This window comes from Serinus canaria, chromosome 12, assembly GCF_022539315.1.
Source record: "Serinus canaria isolate serCan28SL12 chromosome 12, serCan2020, whole genome shotgun sequence".
Classification (NCBI taxonomy): Eukaryota; Metazoa; Chordata; class Aves; order Passeriformes; family Fringillidae; genus Serinus; species Serinus canaria.
Genome location: NC_066326.1, coordinates 20699628 through 20727207, shown reverse-complemented (window position 1 = coordinate 20727207; position 27580 = coordinate 20699628). Strand labels below are relative to the sequence as shown.

Sequence of the window (27580 nt, the reverse complement as noted above, 5' to 3'; positions counted from 1 at the left end):
TAATTTGAAGCTAATACTTTAGTCAGAGTAATGTTGGGAGGTGGGTTATGTTTATAGCAGGAAAAAATAATCCTACTTTAATATAGGTTTTATAGGGTTTATATCCTGCTGTCTGTGGCCTCAGCTGTGCTGTCATTAGGTTCCTGGCTAAGTTATACCCACAGCTAGTTGCCATTTGCAGCATCAGGGAATTTGAATCCTGCTCAGATGTGTCACAAAAACCAGGAAATAAACTCTTTAACCAATTTGCTGGGTTAGAAAGTCAACATTACTTTATTAACAGTGCTGGATGTGAAGGGGCTTCTCCTCAGAGCAAGAATAGAGTTCTTAAAGCAATATAACTCCTTCGGTAGTAGATACATGCTGCACGCACATCAGAGTTGGTTCCTTCAGTTTGTAGCACTGAGTTTGGAGAGGGGGAGATTTGTGTGGGCTTTTTATTTGTTTGTTGTTTTGTGAGCATTTTTGGTGTTGGTTTTTTTTTTGTTTGTTTGTTTGGTTTTGTATGCATGTATTTAAATTGCGATAGGGAGCTACTCTGATTGAAGGGTGAAGGGCGAAAAGATACCAGGAAGCATATCTGATTAATGCTGTTGCATTGTGTAACTCAGGATTTCATCTCCAGAACCACTTTTTGAATAATACTTCTTCCACAGTATGCTTTCCATGTTTCTGTTAGTGCAGAGGAAGAGATGGTAGTAGTTATTGTATGTCTCTGGCCTGTAAAACATTGGCTGCTACGAAAGCAAAAGATACTTTCAAAGGTATTATTCATTTTGCTCAGTAAAATGGCTGTAACTGCTGCTGAATCAAACCGAGGGTTTGAGTCCTTAGTAAGGTCTAATTTTTATTGGTTTTATCTCTCTCTTCTAGATTAAAAAATTTTCAGGAAATGCCTAGGGTTAGTTGAATTTACTCAAAATTAACCTCAACAAGAACAACCAACCACCAAAAATACCCTTACCTGTAGAGATGTGCTGTAGGATGTTATGTATTAGCATGATGATTTTAGGAATTAAGGAGCCATTTAGCAGCACCTCCAGGACTCTGGCCAAGCTTGGAACCTTCTGGTAGAGTGCACAGTGTCAATGCAAAGCTGTTAAACAAGCCAGCAACCTGACCTACAAAAAAAACAAGTTATAAGATTTTGTTGTTAGTGTGCTCCTTGTTGGTTATTTTTTGTCTTCAGTTAATGTTTTCACTTAACAATTTTTTCTTTATTTACAGTCAGTTTTGTGATTAGTGTTTTGTGCCTTGAGTTACAGATGCTGTATTTAGTGAACTACTTTAAAAAAATAAATATGTTTTATAGTATTAAAAAACCCCAAGCCTACATAAAAATTTTAGTTGGTCTTAAGTATATACATTTTATTTGTAATTGAATTAAAAACTTGTATCTTTTTAGTTGATTATAAATTGTTGTGTCAGTGGTTTGCACATGATAGCATATCTTGATATGTTTAGTAATTGTCCTTATATCATGTATTTAAAGAAAAATTTAATTCCTGACATAGAAAAAAAAATGGAGTTGATCAAAAAGACAAAAATACGCCAAATTATGTAGTATTGATTCTGGGCTCTAATTTTGCTAAAAATGAATAATATCAAGAGAATAATGAATAAAAATGTTAGTTGCAGCTTCAGAAAATATGAATTTTTAGTGCTGACACCCCTATGATGTCAGTGAAAGCACAAGCAATACATTGTGTGCCCAACAGTTTCACGTGCAAACCACTTGGTGGTAGTAGTGGCCAGCACACTGGGAGCTCCTTCCTGTGCTTTCCCAGCTTGCCTGAGAGGTTTCTGGGATGTTCTTCAGCATTCACGTTCATGTTTGCATAACCACACAATGAAGTCCTACTGCAGGAAGGATCATCTGCTTGTCTATTGCATCATGGTACATCTTTGCTGAATTCTCTTGCTGATCTGCACTGCTAGTGCAGGTTATGCTCAGACTTCTGTATGCAGGAGGAAATGTGAGCCTGTGGAAAATGTCTTACACATAGTCTTGCCAATATAATGTTGGCATGTAGAGAAACAAACGAAAAGATACAAAGTACAAAATCGGCAATATAATTTTAAATTATTTTTCACTTATAGTAAGCATTTTCAGAAACACTTGCTGATTGCAACCCCATTGTGGGTTGCTCCAGGTAGTTAATTTATAAATGGAAAATACACCTGTAAGAGCAGAATAAGAAGGAAAAGAATTGAAACTGCTTTGTAGCTCATGTGTCTCAAGTTAGAGCCTCATCAGATGGTATTTATGAGTCACATGAATGACATTGGGGCTGAATTTCTACCTGCTAGCCCAGACAGAATAAAATACCTGGCACAGAGCAGCTTTGGCTGCCTCTGGATCCCTGGAAGTGTCCAAGGCTAGGCTGGACATTGGGGCTTGGAGCCACCTGGGCTAGTGGAAGGTGTCCCTGGCCATGGCAGGGTGGGACTGGATGGGCTTCAAGGTCGCTTCCACCCCAGACCATTCTGGGACTGTGTGATTCTCCAGCTGTATAGCAAGTTATAAATAATGGTAACAGCAGACTCATAAACCCACTGCTTTTCTTGCTGTTCCTAACAGCTTTTTGGTGATTCTCCCCTGCATTTCAGAAGCAAATGGAGGCTGCATAGTTCACTAAGTTCAGATCTGTCTGCTTACCTAAGAAGGCCTGCCACAGGCCTTCATCTTGCAGTCGCATGAATTGTACCTCTTGCTGGGATAGATGCTATTTTTCCACCAAAATTTTAAAATTCAAGGAAACTGTCAAGATTTAGAGAGTTAAATGCAGTAGAGTAAGAGCAAATTATTAGTCAAAAAGCCTAGTCTGAAAGAAGTAGATCCTAGCTCTGAACAGATTTTTGTGAGTGTTTTTTCCTGTCAGACTCAGCAGCTTCAAAACAGAGTTGGGTATATTGAGAAAGGTGAGAAATATGGCAATTATTCAAGCTCATTATTATCAAGATGCTGAAGTGAGGGCAGCTCTGTGTTAGCACCTCTTTTAAAAGGCATAAGCAGTAAATAAAGTAGCTTGTGTAATAAAGGACACAGTGGCAAATTGACTGTTACATTTATCTAGGATTAACAGTGCGAGTTAGGATGCATATCCTTGTTCACTACAAAAGCCTCTTTGTTCAGACAATGTGTTATGAGTATGTGGTAAGGTCACCTGAGCCATCACTGGGTGGGATGAAGACACTGCCAGTGCAGGAAGGTCTCCTCTTTTTCACAGGAATAGAAAGGAATTTTTTAAAAATTCTTTTTCAGTGTCAGTAGTTAAATAACATTTTGTTGAAAAAGTCTTTTATAATAACTCTCTGGAATTTGCCAAGTAATAAAGACTTTTTCATTTCTATTATTTTTTCTGCAGCTACAATAGCAATGTTTCAAACTTTTCTGTTCTCACTGTATTCTGACAATGTTGAGAAATGCTGCGAAATATTGCTGACATTCATCAAACATTTAAAGACATCTTTATACAACACATTGTATTTTTGTGATCTGCACATTGGCATGTTAATCATAGAATCATGGAATGGTTTGGGATGAAAGGGACACTAAAGATCATCTCAATCCAACCCCCACCATGAGCAGGGACAATTTCCACTGGACCAGGTTGCTTAGAGCTGAATCCAATCTGGCCTTAAACACCTCCAGGCATGGGAAGTACAGTTTATGCTGGATCCAGTAATGCTATTCAATTGATCTGGAAATTGTGCAATAGGGTTTGCGGATTGACTTTAAGTATATGCTTGGATTTAGAGGCTAACCTTGCCTGGCCACCTAGACAGCAGGTCCCAGAGAGTGTAGGTCCCTGGCATAGGTGTCCCTGCCTTCCTGAGGAGCCTTATGCTTCATCTTGGGCTGGGAGGGAGACTAAGAAAACTCCTAAATTAAGCATTTGAAGTTGGGTGGCACAAAGCCCACTCTTAACACCATTTACTTCTTCAGTCAAGCCATTTTCCCCCAGATCTTCACATCTCCTTCCCACCAAGGGAGGGAAGTTTACAGCACACTCACAAAGTCAACATGTACCTTGAAAAAGGAAGAGGTGAGTGGTGGAAGGGAAGTTTTCTTGAGATGCCCACCTTGGCTGTTCCTCCACCTCTGTGCTGTCAGACAGGGAGAGGAGAATGCTCCATGGTGGCAAGGAGATGAATGGGCAGAGAGGGGCTGAGACCAGATGATGTCCTCCCAAGACCCCTGATGGTGGAGCCAGCCGTCCAGCTGAAGCAAGCAGCAGAGTCATGGAAATTCTTTCCTAAAATGGTGTGAACCTCAAAGAGGATCTTTTTCAGTAGAACTCTATTGTTATAAATGATCAAATTGGCAGCCGCATTTATATAAAAAATATTTTATAAATTTATTAGATCGACAACCAAAAAAAATAGAATATTATAAAACCACCACAGCCAAGACAGCGTCAACCCCGGACTTTGACACTGGGTGAACTTGGGACAGACGGACGTAGTGTCAGTGTCTCCCCAGAGTGTCACCCCAACTGCTCCAGGTAGCCAGCTTATGTACAGCTTATTCTGCCTGGAGCAGAAATGACCTAAGATTTCTCTAAGTCCCTACATATGTATAACAGGAACTATACAGATTCAGTCCCGTACAAAAGTCAGTCCATAAGTTTGGATGTCTGTCTGGGCTCCTTGAAATTGTCTTCCTTTCAGTTGTAGCCAGGACGTCTCCTGTTTTTTCATGTAATCTCTCCCAGGTGTTGTTCAGTGAATATTCTGGACATTCTTGGGAGATGGTTGCTGATCACCCAGGAAAGACTCATTCACTCGTTAATGGCCATGATTTTATCTGGGCTCCGGGAAATCTTTTGAAAATGAAAAGCCCTGCTTCTGGCCATGGGGGTCAGATGCATGGTTGGATCTTTAAAATTTTTATACAATTTCCAAAGCATGAATTACTTACATCATATACTACATCTATAAACAATGTTGCCATTATTTTTCATTATTTTTTAATTACATACTTGTACTTTTAATTTCAGAGTGATTCCTCTAGGAAATCTTCCAAATCCAAGCGAGACAAAGAGAAACAGTCTTGTAAGAGCTGCAGTGAGAGCTTCAACTCCATCACAAAGAGACGGCACCATTGTAAGCAGTGTGGGGCAGTAAGTATCCCAGCATGCTCATCTCTTGAGTTTCTTCTACAGAGACCAGAGAAGACAATTTTTTATTTTATCAGTGCAGGGACTAAAAGACATTCTGGTTCATGGCAAGTTATTGACAGGGCAGATTTTTCCACTTGCTTTACTCTCTGGATATCAGGGGGGAAGTGCCTCAGTGGGTAGAAAGTAAGGTGGTGATTTTCCTGGGGATGGGAGTGTATCTGGGGAGGGGGTTGTAGTTTGTTTGTAGAAGCAATGGCCTTAAGATAGCCTCACTTCACCCAGACAGCAGCTCTTCTAAAATGAACAGCTGAACATGCAATATTAAAGATGGTATTAAGCTATTGGAGAGCATCCAAAGGAGGGCAATGAAGATGGCAAAGTGGAGTCATCTGAGAAGCAGCTGAGGGCACTTCTCTTTAGCCTGGAAAAGAGGAGGCTGAGGGGAGACTCACTTGGGTCAAAAACTTTCTCTGAGGAGGAGCGGCAGACTGATTGTGGGGTCCGGCTGTTCGTCTCTGTCCCCACACACGCTTAGGATGGTTCTGGCAGGCTGTGTCTCAAAAGATGAGTCTGGACTCCAGGGTTTTTCGGTCTTCAGAATTGTTTATTATATCTTTTCTACAAAGTCCCTTCTCTGCCCGACCGGGATCTGACCAGCACGGCAGCCAAAGGCACTCTGACCTTCCCCCAAGGCGGGCACATCTTTTATATCAAAAACTACGTGTATTATATTTACCTTTTATCCCCAATACCTATCACCCTCGTCACCGGGTACATTCTTACCCCAGACCAATCCCCAAGTGCCAACACAACACCAGAAGATGGACGACAAGAAGAAGGAAGAAGAGTCTTGTGACCTGCCCTGTTTCCTCCGTCTTGCCTCCATAACCCCCCTGCACAAAACCCCAAAATCTATAATTTACCCTATAACTACGTTTTTCCCTTCACCATTAGCACCCAGGTAATTCCCACAGGTTCCATCTCCTCATACATCGGTGGCACATCCCTAGATGGATCAAAATCAAGCCACCAAGTGCTTTTGGGCAACATTCCAAAGCCCCCCGAGCCCCCCCAGGGGCTCTCTCGGTAGCTCCGGACATCAGGAGTGATGTGCTGGGTTCCCACAACTGATGTCTTTCTGTGATCTCTTTCTAGAACCCAAGGGGAAGGCCTGAAGTTGTGTCAGGGGAGGTTTAGGGTAGATGTTAGAAAGACGTTCTTCCGCCAGAGAGAGGTCAGGCACTGGAACAGGCTCTCCATGGAAGCAGTCACAGCACTAAATCTGCCATAGCTCCAGGAGAGTTTGGACAACACTCTCAGGCAGAGGTTGTGATGCTTGGGGATGCCCTCTGCGGGACAAGGAGCTGGACTTGGTAATCCTTGTGGGTCCCTTCCCACTCAGCATACTTTGTGATTCTGCGTTTCTTTCCCTAAAGAAATGTTGTGCAAAAGTGTTTTGCTTGAAAAACCAAAGACAATCCATCCCAGAGGCTGGGTTACTGAAAGCCCTTAGCCACCTCACCTAGAGCCAATTATCAATGGCTGAATTCCCTTTTTTTTCTGTAAATCACAATCATGGCCAAGATGAGATGGATTTCTGCAAAATGATTTGAAACCTCATTCAGTGTTCCTAATGTAACTAAGAGTAATGTTACTTAAATAACATTAGTCATTTGAAGTAGAGATAAATTTTCATCTGCAGACAGATCTAAGTGTATAGTTAAGGTGTTTAAAGAAACCTCAGTCTCAGCAACTGAAATTAAATTGTGGAGGAGGTATTTCTACCCTAGAGTTAGGATTTTCAATCTTCTGGGTTTGCTTTTATTAAATCATGAAATACATTGCTGCAGGTTTAAAATATCCCATTGCAAAATCAGTGCTACTAAAGAAATGAAATAATGGCTTCCCTCCAGGAACAAAGAGATAACAAGAATTACAAAATAAATAATTTATCGTTAAACAATCATTTGTTGTGCAATGCCTTGTAGTGTGGCAAGAGCATTCAAATTAAATAAGTTAATTTGTCCGAAGGAAAGACTATCATGTTGCTAAAAATGCTGCCTTCCTTTTGTTTGGGTAACACTCCCTGAATTAAGGCAGTCCTCTTCATATAGTAAATAAAGTCTTACAGTGAACCATGTAAAAACATATGTGTGTTCTGTGGGTTTTGGTTATTATTGTACAGAATTCAGAATGGATGTCCATCAGGCTGACACCCTGGGGACAGTTTGTCTTCCTGGAGCAGGTGTATTAGAGACAAATTTTTAGCATGAAAAGAGGTTCTGGAGCTGAAGATCCAGCATTGTTTCCAAGCACTGGTTCCTCAGGCTCAATGTGCCATTGCATGCTCTTGGCAGCTGAGGCAGACAAATAATTTTTAATGGATAATATATTGAACTATGTTCTTAAAATAGTTGGTACTTTCTGGATTACTCAGTTCTCCAGGATATCCTTGATTGATGAGGAATGTCAGCCACTTTCATTCTGAAAATGAGTCCTTCTTAGACCATTAAAAAGCACTAATTGCTTCATCAACTTAAGCTCTTTTGGACTTATACAATCTTGTAAGAAAAGGCAAGAAAAGCAAACTTGCATGATGTTAGACATACAGTATTTCTCCAAAGACATAAGTTTTCCTTAATTTGGTATTTTGGTATATATATGGCATGGGATCACAAGCACATTAATTATTAATGGAGGTAGATATAGTAAATATTCTATTGGTCTATCTTACATTTACATTAGCTTTCATAGAATTTTGCTTTACTAACAACTATTCTGTTAGTCAATTTCTTTGATAAAGGGTTGTGCTTTAAACATGACTAATTAAACACCATCTGTATGTTACAGGTGATCTGTGCAAAATGCTCTGAGTTTAAGCCACTTGCAGATAACAGCCGCCACAATCGAGTGTGTAAAGAGTGTTTCCTGCAGCTCCCAGCAAGCCCCTGCAGCCCTGGGGTGGAAGCAGTTGGGGAACAGAAGAAAAGACTAGCTGCAGAGGTACAGGCTTTGGCTAAGAAACTTTGTGAGACTCTTTTTTTAGTGCATTTAGCAAAGGCTAATCAAATTAGTTTTCTTTTCTGCCCCGCCACGGTATTTAATCCTCTGACCTATAAATCTCATTGAACACGCCTGCAGCCTGGATGCTGTTTGTAGATGGTGAGCATTCATCATAGGATGCTGTTCACACAGGGGTGCATACAGGTTTGGCAGCTAAGCTTCAGCTCCCAAACTTACGAAAAAAAGGAAAACCCTCTGACTTCTTTTTTTATGGTATATTTCCAATCTTGAGCTGTGCACAGTAACTTTTCAAAAAATAAGATCTGTTTTTTTGCTTTTAATTCCACGTAACAACTCTGTTGCTTGGGGGCTTTGACAGCTTTGTACCTAAACACATCCAAGATCTCAGCAATAGGGTGGGGTAAAGCCACAGGTCCTCCTTGACCTGAGCTGCCAGGTCTGCAGAGTGCAGAAAAAGTTCTGGATCTGGAAGCTGACCCCATCAAAACCTATCAGATATTGTCCTCTGAGGCAGAAGGTTGGAATGAGATGGTCTTTACAGTACCCTCTGACCCCAAACATTCTGTGATTCTGTGATATATGCTCCAGCTGTGACTACAGAGGATGAGCTCTTTATGGGTGCCAATACAGTCTCATGACAAACTTTGCAGCACCGTTTCAGTAGGAAAAGTTACAGGTGTAAAACTGCACCTACACAGGGAAGAGAGAGCCCTGTTGATCTGAAAAGCCAAGAGGCAAACCAGTGAAATAGGACCCATGGCTTTACTTCAGAAAACAGATTACAACAAAAAGCTGTAAAAACTCAAGGAAAAGTGTCATTTTCCCCTCCTCTGCTCAGGCTGCTAGTTTTTTTCCTTAAATCTTCAAAGGATAAGGTAAAATGCAAGAAAGCCAGTATATAGAAAGAAAAGATCAGTGTGGCTTTTTTTTTCCCTTCTATTTACATTAAACTTTCTTAACAAGCTTAGTAGAAGCTGAAGAGATTGCCACTTACTAATATTATTAGCAACTGCCAGAAATCTTTGGAAGGCCTCTGTGCAAATCCTAATTCAAACAGGAATTTTGATTTTCTTTGCTTTCTATGAGAGCACAACAATTTCTTCCAATTATTTTTTGCACTCTGATTTGGCTCCACCATGCACAAGAGGTTCTGTTCATAAACCCTTTGCATTAATTTGAAGTCATCTCCCAGCCTACTTTGCTGAGCAAGAAATGAGGTGCATCATCTTAATTACCATTTTCAATTTACTGGGTGGAAGTTGAATTTAGCTTCATGTCTGCTGGGAATGGTGGTTTAGCCTCTGCCTCTGTTACATGGAATTATGCTATTTCTTATTTGGTTATGGCCTACCTAACATTTGCCCTCAAGTGTCATTTGTCTCTGCACCACTTGAGTATTTTAGATTTAATTCTAAGTATTTTGCACACTTAAACATAAATGGAAACAGCTCTGTTTTATTTTTTTCCCCATCATCCAGAAGCAAAGCATCCTTGTGGCTGAAAACAGCCTCTTCAGCAGCTACCTCCAGTTCCTTGAAAAAGGGAAGACTTGGTACAAAATGTGGGTGACCATCCCCAAGAGTGAACCTCTTGTTCTGTATCTGCAAGGAAGCAGCCAGGTAAGATGGTATTCATGAGGGCTAACACAGAGAAAAAGAAAAGCATAAGTTTAAACATGTTGAACTGAGAAACACATCAAAGGCTTTGGCTTGGTTTCAACAACAGAACTGAATTTCCTATCTGGATAGGCACAAAGCCTCAGAGATTTTAGGTTACCTTATTACTGTACTTACTGCTGATACTGTTGTGAGCAAATGTTAAAGCTCATTGCTTTTTCATTCAAATTAAAAAAAAAAAGAGGACAAAACAAGGATAATTAGGTTATGCTTTAGCTTTTTTAAGGTTTTAGACAGGTGTAGTCAAGGGTTTTATAAGCTGTCATTAGGAAAAGCACTTTCCTGTTAAATATATATAGCTGCAAAGGAGGTTGGATATTGCAATTGCTGGAGCTGCTGGTTCAAGCTTTTTTTTTAAAACCTAGTTCTGGGTTGATGGGATAGAGGAATTTGTGAAAATGTAGATGTTCTTCGGCCTGAAAAATTATAAAGCTCCTTGTCATAGCATCATGGGGTTTTATCTTTAATTGAAATACTTACATTTATAAAAGTTTTTTGTCTCTAAATGTACTGTTGAAGCTAACTAGTGTTTGTGTTTGATGAAAATCAAGGGATGGAATCCCTTGATCTATATCCAAACTAGAAATATCATGCTTCCTTAGCAGGTCATGCTTCCTTAGCACTGAAGAACAACAATGCTGAAAGGAGATTCCCCCTATCCAGTTTTGTGTTTGGCGTTTGACACATTTATACACAGCTTTGTTTTATCTCCTGTGTGGGATGGAAGTAGTAATGGAACTGAATTCAGCCAGCGATTACCCTGCTGTAGTTGTAGTGATAAAAAGGTTTTCCTTTTATTAGCATCTGTTTGTGGCTAGGATCAGTCAAGGAAATAAATTTTCCCTGTGATTTTATAAAGCATTTCAGAGTAAAGCTCACCCTGTATCTGATTGACAAATACTACACCTTGTCATTAGAGCTGTGTTCATTTCGCAGCCTGTCAGCAGGAGCACCTCTGGCTTTAAGTAAGTTTGTGTAATGTTTGAAACATAGTGCTCAAAGAGGCTTGAATTTGGAGCTTCAGCCCCCTTGGCTCCATCTGTGGTTCCAGCTCCGCAATGGGTAAGCCTCCAATTTGTCCTGCAGACAGCGACCTGCCTGGTTTCCCTCCTAGTCAGTGGGACACACGTGGCTGAAATTACACATTGGAAAAGCAAACAGCCTCAGACAAGGCACTAAAACAAAGGCAACAAATCCAGTCTTTGACTTTCTCTGGAGCCAGGGTCTGGAGAAAGGAACAACGCTTCCAAAAGCCAAGCAGAGAGAACAGCTTCACCCACAGAACTTTTCAACTGATGTGCAAGCTGTGCCTCAGCCAAGGGCCAGTCCAAGCCCTGCATCCACACAAAGCAAGCCATATTGTCTCACACTTGGGCAAGGAGAGTGGAAATAGAGGGAGATGAGTTTAAATTCTTTGGCCTTCCTCACACAGAAAAAACGTGTGTCATCCAAGAGGTGGTGGGGGGAGAAGTTGAGTGGAAGCGACACCCCTACACAGTATGATTGAGAATTTCTCCTGCTGCCCAACTACTTGTTGCAGTACAGCACAAATAATAATTCATGGACATAAATCACCTGCATTCAGTGCAAACTCAATAATGCTTGATTCTGCAGGCCCCACCTGACAGTCATGCAAAACCACAGATGGAAGCCGGGGGAACTTCTCTGCTTCAGTTGCTGTGTACTTTGTCCACGTCCTGCCAAATTTGATCTTGAGCCTCTGCTGATATTATTAGTAAGATCTTACTTTTTTAGGGGAAAATTATGCCTTTGGCACTGATTGTCAATTTTATGACAGTTAAATTTAAAGGTTAGTGTCCTCAACTATTTCAGGGGTGAGAGAATTCTCCCAATAAAGTATCAAGAAAGCAAAAGAATAAGGTTATTTATCTTACATTCCAAACCCAGCATTTACTGTCCGGAATGAGACTTTAAACAACAAAAGTTACTCCTTTCTTCAAGGGCCTGCCATTCCCATTTGTATACTTCACTTTTGCATCCAACTGCAAGAAAAAATTAGGAAGTCCTATTTCTTGATATTAATCCAACATTCTTGTTAATCCTGGTTTACATAGGATACACTAAACTTCTGAGAAAAATCTCTTCCAGAGCTTCATTACTGGTGTCTGAATGTTTGGAATCAGTTGGAAGCCACTCATATGCTTAAATATTCTTTTTCCAGGCATAGTTCTGTTTTGCATAACCACCTTTCTGGATCTCACAGACCTCTTTAGACCTGCAAAGAAGCATTTCAGTGCCTGAGATGTATCTTTTGCCAACAATAGTATTAAAGTCTTGGAGCACAGAGTAAAGCATGACTGTAGAAGTTTGAAATTGGGGGATTATTGTTAAGAAGAACAGAAAGAATAGCTGCCTCTTGGGAAGAAGGAGCAAACCAAGCTGAATCTGGAGCTTTGAATACAGTGAAAGCTTCTTCCTCTGAACCCCTGGCCCTCATGCGAAAGAATGGATGCTAGTGCAGGTAGAAACATGACTCACAGATTTAAAATAGCAAGAAAACTGCTCTTTTTGCTCTTTCATTCCAGGAGAATGAATTAATCCCCTGAGAGTTCACAGTTCAAGTCTTGCATAAGACTTTAAGCATGAGGTTTCCCAGCTTATTTAGGTTTGGGAATCATACCAATTTGATTTGTCGACAAATGGAGTCACAATTTGTACAGCTGTTTGTTGTGCTTATCTCAGTGAAATTATAGGAGTTTACTTCTAAGCAAAGACCGCTTCAAGTGTAAGGATCAGCAGTTTTAAGAATTAGTCTTAAATAAATAAATAAATTAGTCTTTTCAAGGGCTCCACCTGGACCTTCTGCTCCCGCTTGTTTTGTAAAATGCACAGCTACTTGTAGAGCTTTGACATGAACTTATCTGAGTGAGATGTGTAAAGTCTTCCAGGATAGCTGGAAAAGTAATGGATTTTGAAGAAATATGAAGGGTAAAACTAGTATAGCTAGAGGTATACTAGTATATTAAAGTATGTATCAGATATATAGCTATATTTATGTATATATCAGATCAAGCTTGATCCAAGAGAAAATTTTGCTTTATAAAGAAGAGACATTTTTCATTCATCATGTAAATATGATTTACTTATAGAAAATAAGGGAGTAGCTGAGTTTGAAATTGACCTCAGGGTTTTTTGAGAAGTTTTTTTGTTTGTTTTTTTTTGCTTGCCTGTTTATCCTGTTCAGTCGAAATTTTACCTGGCCCTGCAGTAAACTCTGCTTGCCCTTTTTTGGTTCTGAAGATCACAGGAGTCTCTCAATGACTTGTGTAAGGTTGGGGTTAGATCATGAGTGGATAAAGAGTGGAGTTTGGGTAGAAAAAACCATGGATTTTCTAAGCTCACTCGGAAGTAGGAGGGGGAAAATGCCATTGGTGGGTCATTGTTGTCCAAAAGGGCTTATACACTGCAAAGACCTGTGCAGTGCCAGAGACATGTCTGTATGCCTGAAACAGAACTGCCTGTGTGGTGGCACTGAATCTTAAACCCTGTGTGTTGCAATGGCTGTAACAAAACAATAAATACATGCTGCTCTAATGACCTAGATAAATAAACCATTTGTGTTGTGCTGCTGAGAGTCAAGATGAGTGCACAGTGCTTGTGATTAGTGACAGTACTACACATCCACTAAACTTTTATCTATCACTCACTCACTATCTGAGGAAAATTATTGTAATCAGTCCTAAAGTGAAGATCTTTTAGCACTGGGTATTTTGATTTGATGAAATACCAGTATCTTGCAGTCGTACTATGTTGCATGCAGAAATATTTTTTTTTAAATTACACCCCAACCAGCCAAATCCTGTAGGCTCTTAAAACGAAAACATATATTTCATCTTTCTTATAAGGCCTGCAAGTCCTACTTGCATGCTCAGTATAAGGCTGGAATTCCTCATGGATGCATAATAGCTGCTGGATTTGCTGGGCTTCAGGTAGGAGGGAAGGGCTACGGACATCCACGGATGCTGCTGGTCCTAAAGAAAAGTCTGGATTGGGGGTGGGGTATTCCTCAAGGCCAAGTGCTCTACCTTTACCTCTCAGTAGTACAGCTTTTCAGAGATAATGTAAATCCCTTCCTTTTGGATCAGGCAGGTACAGACAAAGTGTCAAGGGCAGCATATTAAGAGAGGATGCAACACCAAAGGCAGACCGCTTAATTTGCCTGTGTCTGCACATGTTGGGTAGGTGCACATTATACAATTCAAACATCAGTTTGCTCTTACAGTGCACTTTGTGGCTACAAATAACATCATTTGTCATTGTCATGGGCAACCTATAATTTTCCATTTGACAAGTCTAAATGTCTACTCTTCCAAACCAAGACCAGTGAAACAGGCATGCTTGAGCATGCATGTGCTTGTGTGCATTTGTGTTCATCAGTCTCATGTTTGCTTGCTTGAGCAGTGCCACGTGTGCAGGAGCTGCTCTGTACATGCCAGTTCTTCTGCATGGGCAAGACCTTCCTGTTTTTAGGGATGTGGCTGTGGTTTCAGGGAATAGAAACTGTGCTGCATTTAGGACAACTAGTTACACTCAAATGGGAACTGAGTGTAATTTTAGTGTTTAGCCTAGAGCTGCCTTAAATCTTGTTGAACAGTGCTTGGTCTTCAAGAAGTTGGACTCTGGCATTTTTGCATGACAATAACAAGCAATAGATGAATAAATCAAGAAGCCTGTATTGATAAACTGTATTAATAAACTGTGATCCTTTTTTTACTGTATTTCTTGACAATTTAGTTAATGTATGTGTCTGCATTAATGTGAGCAGTTTTGGTACTTGAATTACTTTAGACAAAGTGTGAGAAAAGTAGGCATCTATTTTGGCCAATTTTTTTCAGAGTTTTGGTCCTCTTCCAGATTTACCAAGGTATCTGCATTTGGTGTGGGCTGACAAAAGAATGATTTTGCCAGCTCTCTGTGGGATGCTTCGTTAGCTTTGGTATGGGGCTGCAACACAAGCAGCTGCTACAGAAGGTGACAGCTTTGTACAGATGCTTGATGCCTGTGTGATTCAGACTTCAGAACTCATCTTTAGAAACACTTTGCTGGGAGCAGTTGAAGAGGTTGCTTGGCCATGGCTCACCTTGCCTTGCTAAAATATGTCTTTCTCGAGAGCTTAGGAGAGGAGTTGGTTGATGCTCAAGATGTGACTGAGAGCTGTATTGCTCCTTAGATCTGTGAGCCAATCTGGCTTTGAAAGGATGATCAAGAATTTGAGCACTGGTTTTCTTGACATCTCTCAAAAGAATCATAAATTACTGAAAATCAAAAATTGTCTTTTCTTCCAAAGACTTTTCTCTTGCCCTTTAGTTGCCTTGGTATCTCGCAGGGTCCAGCTTTGCTTAATTGCTTCCTTTTAACCAATCCTACAAAATATCCCATGATGTTCAAAAGGGACAACATCAAACTCTTCTAGACAGGCTCCCGTTGCCTGTACCTAATGCAGAGGAAGTTTTGTAAAAGACACACACATAAGTTACATGAAATTATATGAAAATCTCTGGCCATATTTACTGTGAAAGAAAATCAGTGAAGTAAGAATAAAGCACCACTAAGTCATTGCTTTTTGCTGGTTTAAGCTGAGCAGTCGGTACTGCCTTGTCCCCGCTTCCTTCGTTGCAGTGCTGAACAAGGAGCCTGGGACTGCGTCTGTGTGCTTCCTGCAGTGTGTGCCTGCTGGCTCCATGCAGTGTAACCCCCCTCCCACCTCAAACTGCATCTGGTCCTGAATCCTTACGTTTGTTTTCTCTCCTTTAGGATGGACGAAGCCCACGTCCAATCCCTCTGCCTGGCTATGAAGTCAGTTTACCAGGTTCTGGTGAGAAGTTTGATCTGAAGCACGTTTTTAAGCTTTGCCAGTCCCATCAAACTCTCTATTTTAGTGCAGAAGATGAAGAGATGCAGATGAAATGGATGGAAATTCTCACCAAAGCTGCCAAAGGAGAGACTGAGGATACAGCTGAAGGGCTCAGCAATCCATAGAGCAAGTTTCATTTCGTTTCTTTCCTACATTCTAAAAACCATCACTTGAATTTGGTATTCATGGCACTTTGGAATCTATATGGCTTTATATTTTTATGTGTCTGCATAGGAAGTTCAGTGGTTTCTCACCTTTTATTGTATATTTTTCAAATACATTAGTTACCTGCCATATATTATGTTAAAGAAAGAGTTATAGTTGTGGTGGTGTCAATGTTGGTTTTAAAACAAAAGGCAAGGAGCAAAGCATTAATTTTAACAAAGGTAATGGAAAATCATCAGTCTTGTTTCCTAAATGTATATTTTCCAGTCCTTTTGATTGCTGTTGAGTGCAGGATGTGTATATTCTGTGATTAGTTCTATAAATGCTGCCTTTTAAGTTAAATGTTGTAAAGGCTTGTGCTGGCCACTGACATTCCATTCTCTGCCTCGCCTTCCTGGTAAGGTCTTTGTGATGTGTGAGCAATGTACTGAGTATTTTCCTGTTGCTAAAACCATGTCTTTGCTGTGTTGAGATGAGCTGTTCAAATGACAAATAGTGTAGAAGGGACTTCTAAAAATGACTGCAAATGGTGCAGAACAGAACATAAAGAAGTCTCATTGACTTTAAGCATTTATTATATTGATTGCTTTCTTCTGGAAACAATACCTTTCTTCCTTCTATTGGAACACATTTTGATGTAAGTGAACAAACATTTTATACTGCAAACTGGGTTATGATCAATAAACAAAAACATTTTTAGTACATACCATACAAAAAGGTGACTTTTTTGTTGCATTGGTTAATTTAAGTGGCCTAGATTTTATTTATATAATTTGTAAATAATGTTTCATAAGTATTTTAAGAATTTTTAAAAGACCTCAGCTAATTAACAGGATTTAGTACATAGTGTAAGAGATGTTTGTATGAACCGAATTTGTAATTGATTTTCCCTGTTCACCTGTTTTTGTCTTATTTTCAAACATAAATGCTTACCTATTTAAATAAAAATTCCTGCAGTTAACTCCGGAGCCAGATTTCCAAGGCACAGCAAAGTTTAGGTCAACATTTAATATAGGTTAAAAAAAAATTATAAAAGTCTAAAACAAACCAAAAAAAAAGGCATGTCTGTTCCTAGTCATAGTAAGCATGTAGTGTTGATCAAAATGAAATAAAATCTGTCACAGTACTGTATTTTTAAATGGTTTGGTTTAACTTTTGTTTCTTCTTCAGCCTTCTACATTTTCTGATATTGATAGAGAGGAAGAAATGCTTCATACAGACAGAGGTTTTTAGGATTGTTGAAAATTAGTGATCTCCATCAGTGAGTATTTTTTGGACCTACAGAAAAGGACTTATCCTTGTTTGGGGTTTGGTATATTTTTTACACTGGTGAATAAATCATATATCTGAAGTCCATGATGATAAAAAATTAGAGGCCAGTTATTTGATTATCTACTGGCAAATTTTCTTGAGACTTGCATCTTTCTTCCCTATCCACCCTCTCCCAAGAGTCTACACAGAAAAGATTTCTTGAAGAGTAGCTTTAACCATGAAACGGAATTCTTTCCAGTGTGTGTTATTTCTTCTCCCAAGCTTCCTTGAAAATGTAATGATATAGAGTGCTTAAAAATTTACTCATTTAGGAACATTTCTGGTTTGGAGGTGGGGTGTTTGTTTACAATGTGCTAACGTTCTATCATTCTATGATTTTAAGCAAATCAAGGGAAATGTGCATAGTGAGCACATTAACAAACCAACGTGCAGTAATGCAAGAGCAAAGCACCCTCAGAGAACAGCCCCAGACTACAGAAAGCTGTTGTAGGAGAGTCTCTCTTGGTTGGCATTGATGGACCAGCACTAGGTCCCAGAATACAATGCTGCTTTGAAATCACAATCAAGCTCTGAGAAATCACCACACATCTCTGAAGGCTTGTCCTAAATTTACAGCAGGATCTAATCTCATCCAGATCAAAGGCTGGAGGGTTAGGACCTTTGTTTCGTTCTCCTTCCTAATCTTCTCTCCTTTGGAAGGAAGTAGGAACTCACAAAGCTAAAGAAATAGGTGTTGCTGACAGTATTTGTCATAAAAGCTGTTCTGCTGTGTTTGGGAGCTGCTTCTGTGCAGAGGGTTAGCACAGGGATTAAGCATTCCATAAATACTACGCATGCCTTCGTATTAGTGCATAAATAAGATTTAAGCCACTAAGAGCCCCTTTCTAGCTCTGCACAGGGCTGAATTATATATGAATTATTATCTGCCATGATAAGACCAGAGAAAAAAATTTAAATATGGCAGCAGCAGTTAAGTTCAACCAGGGGACTGAATTTTGATTAAGTGGGTATTAAAAGTACAATACCCATAGCTGCAGTGTCCTGACATCAGCACATTTCACAAAAGATGCCAAAATCTCACAATAAGCCTTGTCTGTCCATGAGGGATGTGGCCTGTGGAGCTGCATCAACAAATCTTCTCCACTTTGCTTCTTGCAACCATGAAGTAAAACCCACCAGGTCTTTCTGACTCTGCCTGTCAGGTCAAGGCACCAGACCTACCTGCCTCATTGACAAAGCATTCCTGCTCTGAGCATGGCTGGGGCAGAATTAAACCAAGCTGTGGTGCTCTGGGCTCTCAGGCACTGCAGGATGCCAAAGTTCTGCTGTGTTTTGGAGCTAAACCTCACAAATCTTGAGAGAGCTTTCTTGGTCCTTCCTGTCAACAGTTGGATAAAGCTTTGCTTCTCCAGGAGCTGCTGTCTCTCTCCAAGGTGCCCATCATCTCTTGCCTGAATTAAACTGATCTTTGTCATTTTTTCCTGCAATTTTTCTGTAAATTGACAATCACAGATTAAGGGTTTGAACAACCCTGGATTTTTTTCAGGAAGATTTCATTAACAAATCAATTAGCTGTATTTAATCTCATTCCCACAAATTTTTCATTCTGAGTGTTTACTTATTAATTTTCCTATTAAGATGTGGTGTTATGCTTTCAGACAGAAGAGCAAAAATACAAAGAACTGGCAAGGGAAAAAGGCAGTGACAGAGCAGACAGACGGGGCCAGTCTCCAATTATTTATTTCCTTCCTAGAGGTGGGATGCATGTTGGTGGGTGGCTTATTTTGCAGATGATGAGAAAGTGAGGTGATCAGGATGAGGAATGACATTGATGAGGATGAGGAACAATTCGGCGAGACACAGCATTCCAGAAATTATCTGGATCCAGTTGATTCACCTACATCATCTGCACCTACATATGAGCCTTTGGTACTGTACAAGCAATACCGGAGCTCTACTGCTGTCATCTTTGAGCTTGGACAAGCCTTACTGTCAACACGAAGACTACACAAAATCAAAAAAGTCAGTTAAGAGGTTTTATTTTAAATCAATGTCTCCATTCAAAATAATGAAGGAGGAAGTTGTGGTTTTGCTAAATTATGTGTGACCTTTTGATATCTCTGGTCCCAAATTGCTCATGGGTGTCTAAATGATCGGGGTATTGTGTCCAGGGTCCACTGGGGCAAAGTCAGCATGGACAAATCTACTGAGAAACAGGAAAACTGGGAAATGGATGGTCCTTACCTGCTGCGTCTGCTGCAGACCATCAGCACCAGGGAATCTGGGCCAGGTTTTCACAGAGGCAAAAGGGACTGATCCATTCAGATGGACTATTTATTATTCATGTTATTCTCTTATAAAAAGGCTAGATTTCAGTGTACTCATTTGGTTTACTCATCTTCCAGCCTCTGTTGGCTATGATGGGTTACACAGAGTTCATTGACTAAGGGTTTAGGAGAACTAGTGCCATCATACCAATGCCTGGTTGTGATCAAATAAGGGTTTTTGTTAAATCATAGAATCACAGTATTGTTTAGATTGGAAGGGACTTTAAGATCATCCACGTCCTACCATGAGCAGGGACATCTTCTACTATCCCAGGGTGCTCCAAGCCCCAGTGTCTAACTTGTCCTTGGACTCTCCAGGTATAGGGCAACCACAGATTCTCTGGGCATCCTGTGCCTGGGCCTCACCACCCTCACAAGGGAGAATTGATTTATCTCTTATCTGAACCCCATGATTCCTCACGAGGTGAGCACAATCATATACATGTATGTAAAACTGCTTCTAAAGATGATGCAAGGGAGGGAATGTGAATCCCAGATCTTTTTTCTGTTTTCATGGAATTACTTGTCACTGACAGATGCTCACAGCTACTTGAGAGAGAAAGATGACAACGCTGTGAGTTTCTTGTTTGATGCTGAAGCTGCTCAGAGAGATAAAATACAGTAGAGCAGTGAAAATGAGGGATATGTTTTTATGTCCATTATAAGCATCTTCAGAGTTGGAACAAAGTAATCACTGTGCTGGAGCACACTGGGACTGTATGTATGTCCTTCTCCAACAGTGATGTGGAAATGAGGCTTGTGGATGTGGGAGGTGAGCATCTGTACCTGATCAGAGCACAGAGCACAGAGCTTAGCCAGGTGAGGAACCAGTCTCCAAAGCAGCTGTGAAGGAACATGTATGGATGTGTGACTGCCAACTGCCCAACTCTCAGAGATATCCCAAGCTAAAGATGGTACCTGGCCTTTAATAACCCCTTAGAGGATTTTTGACCTAGTACTTAGCTGATGATATTTTTCACCGAAAATTCTTTTTTTTTTTTTTTTTTTATTTTTAATATCCTCAATATCTTGTGTCAAAGAATTCTGTACCTAAACCCCACCTTGGCTGGAAAATTTCTTCCCTTTTTTGAAGCTATAGTGCTGGCATCTTCCAGGTCTGGCCTGGGAAGCAGCACTGAACAGCTTCCCTGTAACCTTCCTCAGGACCCTGAGGTTGCACATAACTGTACTGGGTCTTCCCAGGTATCTCTTTCCGTAGCTAAACAGTCTGTTCCTTTGTTCGTTGCTGGGTAGTTCTGACCACATTTGTTTCCCCTCCTTGAGTCTCCTTTCTTTGGCCACAGGACATGAAGTGGGTCAAGGGCAGATGCTAGGGCAGGGAATTTTTTTTCTCACATTTCTGTCCCAGACTGTTTATATCTGTGGCAAAGAATACTTGAATATTTTCTCTTTTTAGCATCTTGTGCCATTTTGACTGTCTTGAACAACAATGATGTGCCAGGGCTTTGCTGGTGGGCAATACTTTGCTTGTTCAGTCCCTGAAGCCAGCTCAAAGAAGAAATACTAACCAATATCAGTTCAGTCTGTTTTGAAGTTGATGCTGGACATGTACACACATATCCTTCAATCACTGCCCTTTGCTAAATGAGCAAACTGACAATGTTGCAGAGCATCTGTGCAATTATAGTTGAATACACTACTTTGTGACAAATCCATTGTGTGAATTGAAAAGTGCAAAAGGTTAAAATAAAAATTGCTTAATAGAATTGCAACAATATAGGATTTGCAGGGATCCCTGTGGCAGGGAGGAATGATGAGGAGGACTCCATCATATCATATCATATCATCATACCATATCATATCGTACCATATCATATCATATCGCTAATTACTTTATCATACTGTATTATTCTATATTATATTACACTGTGTTACATTACATCTAAACTGAATCTGCCAAGCAATCAGCTGCACACCCTGCACAGAATCTTGTGACTGTCAGCCCAGAGTCCTGACACAAACACACACACACACACACACACACACACACACACATACACCTGGCCCTGACAGGCCAAGGAAACAAAACACCATCCCTGTGGGTAAACAATCTCCATATTGCATTCTACTTTTACATAAACACAGGCACAGCAAATGAGATTAAAATTATTTTTCCTTTCTCTGAAATTGAGAGAATGTGAAACCCAGAAATATTCTTGGGAATAATTGTGCCTTGATTTTCTCTGTGAAGAGAAATGTGGCAACACAACAATCCATTTAAAATTTCACAGAGGAAATGCAGAGCTGTGAAAAGCACTGAGCATCCACCATAAAATAAAATATATCTTTATTTGTTAGAATGGACACTGCGGAGCTCCTTGGCTGGTATGAATGGATGGATTTTGTTACAGCTCTCTGTTAAATTAGCTGAGGATCCAACTTTATTGATCTTTAAGCATTTCTGCTTCTTGCAAAGACTGAGATAATCAGTGATTTACAGCACAGCTTTTGCTGTCCCTAGGAAACTTGAGCAGGATGTCCGCTCCACATTTGAAGACAAGGCCCAGAAGGTTTTCATTGGTCTTGGCTTGCAAATAGTTAATGTTCTCCCTCTACGGTGAATTTCCCACCATTTCTCCATTTCTCCTAGCACAGAGAAAAACCTGACACTACAGTATTATTCCAATAGATGCTTTTTTTTTTTTTTTTTTTCCTTCCCCTGAGAGATCAATTTTTTGTCAAACTTGGGGCAGGTTAGCAATTCTTCCCTGATTTCTGAAGTATGAACTAGGTTTAGGATAATAATGCATTTCTGTAAGTCTGTAATGAAATTGTCACTCAGGAACAGCATAACGCTTTACTATGCTCCTTAGAGATTGCTTCCTTTTGCTGTTTTGAAGGGATAAAAGCAAATCTAATATGCATCTCGTGCAAGGGTCTAAAGCACTTGCTGGTGTCACATGAACTTGAGTTATGCAGATCAGATCCCCAGGATTTGATCACATGTGCCAACTTCACCACACCAACCTTACAAAGACGCCATGGTTCAGGACAAGTTCTGAGCCGGTCCCCCCAAGTGAATGGTGTTTCTCTGAAATGAGGGAAATTTACTTGGTATTCACCAGGGCATAGAGCAATGGGACAACAGGAAGCAACTTTAAACTGAAGGAGGGCAGTGTTGGACTGGATATTAGGAATAAATTCTTTACTACAAGGGTGGTGAGGCCCTGGCACAGGCTGCCCAGAGAATCTGTGGCTGCCCCATTCCTGGCAGTGTCCAGGGCCAGGCTGGATGGGTCTTGGAGCAGCCTGTGCTAGTGGAAGGTGTCTCTGGCCATTGCAGGGGGTGGAACTGGATTGACTTTAAGGTCCCCTAATCATTCTGTTTCTATGTTTCCTTGAGGTTTATATAATATAGAGATCATCTCTGGTAGAGAATAACCAAATATAGAATGAATCCTGACATTTGTAAAAAGCAGATATTAGGAGAAGGAAATTAATAATTGAATTTGTAAGGCCATGTCTGCTTAACTGGAATCGTGCTGATTAGCCCCAAACAATGCTGGAGGAGATAGCTTTTGTGAGTGTTCACAGCAACATTTTATCTTGGACTGAAGACACAAATGGTTGTTCTCAGAGTGTTTGTTTTTCCAAGTTACTGACAAACAGAATGTGTATTGATGCCACTTGGCCTGTCACACTGAATTTATTCACTTCTATAAAAGAAGCAACCAAAATGTTCTCTCCTCAAATTAGTTCAGCATTTTCAGGCTCCAATGGGATATATGTACCCGTGTGCTGCTGTGTTTTTCTATACTGTGGCACTAGATGGCACTTAATTGTAATACAAGAAAATAGTTCCTGAGCTGTGGCCCCAAGTTGAACCCACCACCTCCCTAACACCGACTAGAAACAAGGAAAACACACTGGAGTTTGCAGCAGGCAAGCAGGTCACATGAGCCATCTTTACAGAGCTCTGTGCCACTGATAGCCCAAAGGAGCCACTGGAAGAGCCCAAATGGATCTGGGCATGGGCATACAGAATGTCCTTGGAAGAAAGGACTCTCCAGGTCTCTGCACACAGTACTCCCTGGTACAGGACCAGGTTGGTTTCTTCCACACTGGGGAGCATCACTTCTCCCTGCTGAGAGAAGCCACACTTCAGTCACACATCTATCATAGAATCACAGAATGGTTTGGGTGGGCAGTAACCTTAAAGCCCATCTCATTCCACTCCCTGTCTTGAGTGCTGTGTCCCGTTCTGGGTCCCCCAATTTAGAAAGGACATTGAGGGGCTGGAGTGTGTCCAGAGAAGGGCAACAAGGCTGGTGAGGGGTCTGGAATGCAAGCCCTGTGAGGAGCAGTTGAGAGGGCTGAGGTTGCTGATCCTGGAGAAGAGGAGGCTCATCAGTCCTCATCACTCTCTACAACTCACCCTGACAGGAGGGTGCAGCCAGGTGGGGGCTGGTCTCTTCTCCCAGACAATTAACATGATAAGACAACACAGCCTTAAGCTGCACCAGGGGAAGTTTAGGCTTAACATAAGGAAAAGATTCTACACAGAAAGAGTGTTTTGGCATTGGAAAGGGCTGCCCAGGAAGGTGGTGGAGTCACCATCCTTGGAGATGGTTAAGAAAAGACTGGACATGCCACTCAGTGCCATGGTATTGTTGACAAGGTGGTGTTAGGTCATAGGTTGGACTAAGTCACCTCAAAGGTATTTCCAACCTAGTTAATCCTGTGATACTGTGAGTGAAACCTATATCTGGGAGAGGAGGAAAAGTCAGGGGGCAGAGTGAAGCCATCTCCCTGGGACAGCAGCACACCACTGATCCAGTAACAGCAACAGAACTGACAACCCACCAGATCATCTCATGTCACTTCTAAAGGTCACATTTTTCTTTCAGCAATCTAATTGCTAAGCTTTTAGCTATCACACCTGTGCATATGTGATCTAACTAAACAGAAGCTGAGGCTGAGAGCTACTATTCTTTTCAAGAGTTACAGAACAAGCAACAGGGTCTGCCTAAGGCTCTGAGACGTGTAGGCAAATCCAAGAGTCACTGCCTGGGTCCGAGGGGCAGATGCTCAGCTGAGCCAGCCTCAGCTCCTGAGGCTCAGGGAAGAAGGGGGTGGCAGCAGGGCCAGGCAGGAGAGGAGAAAGGGGATCAGCTTGCTGCTGCTGGAGGGCTGGAAAGCTGCCATCACTGGGCTGGGATCTGGGAGCATGTCCCTGTTAGGGTGGGCAGCCAGGGGCAGGCAGTCCCTGCCTGGCGCCTGCAGCTGTCCCGGCAGCTTTGCTGGGGACTGTCACTTCAGTAGTCTTGTGCTCTTAGCATGCCTGGGGCCAACTCTAATAACTAGGATCAAAAGAAAGGCAATGTTTTAGGGAAGTTTAGTGAAATCCAACTATTAAATAATCCCTAAGAAAAAGCAGGGATTTTGTCTGGCTGAGGCTACATGGCTTCCCCTGATGCTGAAGGTGAAACCAGAGGCATTAAAATTATGAAAGCACTCACCTGCAGCTAGGGAGGTGAGTGATGTTCTGGGGTGTTACGCCACAGTGCCATGTGTGGTGTTCCAGGACATGTGGAGCAAAACCAGTGCTGTTGGGTTATACATTCCCTTACAAAGCAAATCTGAATGCTGCCATGAGGTGAGTGGAATTCAGGTGCTGCTGCTTAATTTTCTTCTGTGTGTGTCTGTAAGGAAAGATTTGACTTGCAACACACTTGTGTTCAACTTGAATTGTGTAACAGCAGCTGCAGGGGTAGTAGCTTACAGAAAAAACTACTTCTCTGTCTTCGGTATTCCTCTGGTTTCACTGGACTTGACTGGAGGAACTTCAGTTTCTTTTTGACCTAGACTGATTAATATTTGACATTATCAGAAATACAAACCTAATTCATAAGCTGCAGCATTTTCAAAAATGCTGGAGTTTTACTACAATGTGACCAAGCATTGGTTTTTGAATGTGATTTAGTAGTAGAGATGGAAATAGCAGTCCCTTATATCTGCAATATTCCTGAGGCCTCCCTGGCAGATAAGCTCATAGGAAAGAGTGCAATGGCCAGCAGCACACTGAGCTGTCACCATTTCATGTGGGCATGATCCTGCTCTATTTGATGTTTCCAGAAGAGCCTTAAGAGGTTTTTTAGTCTATTTGGGTTTCGAGTACCTTTGAATTTAATCTCTCCTTCAGACTATTTTTTCCTCCTAATTCCAGGTGAAAAAAATAATGAGAAGGTATAACAAGTGAAAAGAGTGTTGATAGCTGCAGTTCTTGGTGTGGGCCCCAGACTATAGGGTCAGCACCAACATACAGAGCTTCTTCAGCAGACCCAGTTGTTCCTCCTCGCTTTCTGTGGACACACAGTGCAGACCATTAAAGGTCTTTTTTGGATCCACTGCCAGTGTCAGCAAATCAAGGATCTTGGCAAACACTGCTGAAACCCAGACTCACTGTGGTAATGCTGCAAGGGCAGTAAGTGGCAGGGGGTGACATGGGCCAGGATGTGACAAGCACAAAATGACACACGCAGCATGCACAAGGCACTTGGGCTTCCCCAAGTAGCCTGTGCGTGTTTGTGTGTGCCACGCAGCTCCGGATAGGATGATGGATCTGGGAACCATCCAGTGGGCTTAGTTGCAGATCCCAGTGAAAACAAACACAACTTTGTAGACCATAAACGAAATGTACGTGAGAGATTCTGCTCCTGGAATATAACCACATACTGTGTTTGCTAGACTGGACCCATGAGAACCAGTCTGAGGTATCTGAGGCTCTGCAGGCTTTCAGCACCAGCCTGGGTCCATCGGGGACTGATGGCAGGCAGTAGAGGGAGGGCAGGCAGCGGGCAGGGCGGGCAGCGAGGGGCAGGCAGTCTCTGCCAGTCCCCGCCTGGCCGCTCGTGGGGCGCCGCGCGGGCCGGCGAAGAACCAAGCCAAACCCCGGGGCCGTCAGGGCACGGCGCTATCCCGGGCCCCCAAGCTCCGGCGGCGGCCCGGCTGCCTCAGCCGCGAGCGGCGCCTCCTTTCGCTCCGCTGCCCTTCCTCCCCCGCCCCGCGTGTGTCACAGAGGGGCCGCGGGGCGGGCGCCCGGCGGGGCTCCCCGGGATGGGCCGTGCCGCGCTGCGCCCCCCGGCCCGGCCCCGGCGGAGGGCGGGCGGGTGCGGGAGCGGTGCACCTGCCGGGCGGCTCGTCACGGCGGGGCTCGGCGGCGCTCGGCGGAGCCATGCCGGGCGCCAGCACACGCGGGCGGGACGCACCGCGCACCTCTGCGCTAGGGCGGGACAGCCCCCGCGGATACACAGGTACGAGCGTAGTCCCGCGTCGTTCCTCACACAAGTTCCCTCCTGCGTCGCAGCAGAGGGGAGGGAGGATGTCAGCGGGGGTAGCGCCAGACCCCGGTCAGGGTGCAGGATTCCTCCCACGTACGGAAGCGGGGTGGCCGGGGCAGACCGCGGTATCCCTGGACAGAGGTGTTTTATGTCCCCGGGAGGGAGACCCCCGCGGGGTTGCGTTACCTTCCCTCTCAGCTCCGGAACCTCGCGCCGGGCAGGGGCTCCTCTCGTCCCACTCCGTGCTGCCTCCGGCCGGTCCCTGCAGCCGCGGAGCGCGGAGGGGACACTGATCCGCACCCTGAAGTTCTCGGGCACACCTCGAGACGGGTGTCCTGGAACCGTCCCGGAGCCACCCCAGCACGGGGTGTCCCGGCGGGTCCCGGCGACCCTTGGACAGCTCTCCCGGGGCTGCACTTGGGGCGCCGAGCGGGGCCGGTGCTGGACTGCGTCTCGGGCGGAGAGGCCGAGCGCCGCCAGGGCTGCACACAGCAGCCGTACTCCAGAGCCGTCCGAGCGGCTCACCCGGGGGCTGCCCGGGCCCTGGGGCGGAGGGAGGGAGGGAGGAAGGGAGGTGTGATTGCTCCCAGAGACGAGGCGCTGCGGTTCAATGATAGAAGTTTGGGGTTCAGTCGCTGGGATGGCCACGGCACAGGGGACGAGTGCATGGGGGCAGAGGGGATTGCTGGTTCTCGGAGACATTGCTCCTGGGTGCGTATCACTGGGCTGGGAAGGAAATTAAGATATCAGTGTTTTAATGGAATATGGAACATTGAGGGGTGAAATGAGAAACCAAGCAAAGCTTTTTCCTTCT

The 27580-nt window shown here is 42.6% G+C and overlaps 3 protein-coding genes across 22 annotated transcripts in view; 2 read left to right on the top strand and 1 right to left on the bottom strand.

Moving 5' to 3' along the window:
* The window catches only part of FGD3 (FYVE, RhoGEF and PH domain containing 3), a 107303-nt gene extending 90298 nt beyond the window's left edge, over window positions 1-17005 (top strand). For all 7 annotated transcript variants that reach the window (XM_050979333.1, XM_050979337.1, XM_050979332.1 and 4 more), the window contains 4 exons: window positions 5004-5126; window positions 7977-8129; window positions 9629-9769; window positions 15602-17005. In XM_050979333.1, coding sequence (XP_050835290.1) covers window positions 5004-5126; window positions 7977-8129; window positions 9629-9769; window positions 15602-15826 — 642 coding nt within the window. In that variant the 3' untranslated portion in view covers window positions 15827-17005. The remainder of the gene's footprint in view (window positions 1-5003; window positions 5127-7976; window positions 8130-9628; window positions 9770-15601) is intronic.
* LOC127060078 (uncharacterized) lies at window positions 6-27472 on the bottom strand. 12 transcript variants are annotated; one of them, XR_007778643.1, is made up of 5 exons: window positions 26953-27472; window positions 25209-25292; window positions 24946-25128; window positions 22454-22517; window positions 9776-10958 (listed from the first exon to the last, which is right to left on the bottom strand). XR_007778643.1 is itself a non-coding variant. In XM_050979350.1 (2 exons), exons 1-2 carry the CDS (start codon window positions 27466-27468, stop codon window positions 1086-1088), a joined length of 552 nt encoding a protein of 183 aa, XP_050835307.1. In that variant the 5' UTR covers window positions 27469-27472; the 3' UTR covers window positions 689-1085. The 12 variants fall into 12 exon arrangements, 4 of the variants coding, with proteins under 4 accessions (XP_050835307.1, XP_050835309.1, XP_050835308.1 ...); XR_007778637.1 differs by lacking the exons at window positions 9776-10958; window positions 22454-22517 and adding an exon at window positions 5044-5162 and having other exon boundaries at window positions 25209-25287; XR_007778641.1 differs by having other exon boundaries at window positions 22454-25128.
* SUSD3 (sushi domain containing 3) overlaps window positions 25357-27580 on the top strand; it is a 31149-nt gene continuing 28925 nt past the window's right edge. For 2 of the 3 annotated variants that reach the window (XR_007778634.1, XM_050979341.1), the window contains exon 1: window positions 25357-26739. Coding sequence is in view for 2 of the 3 variants with exons in the window: in XM_050979341.1 (XP_050835298.1) it covers window positions 26183-26739 (557 nt within the window). In the remaining variant the exon portion in view is untranslated. The remainder of the gene's footprint in view (window positions 26740-27580) is intronic. The other variant, XM_050979342.1, reaches the window with a different exon arrangement.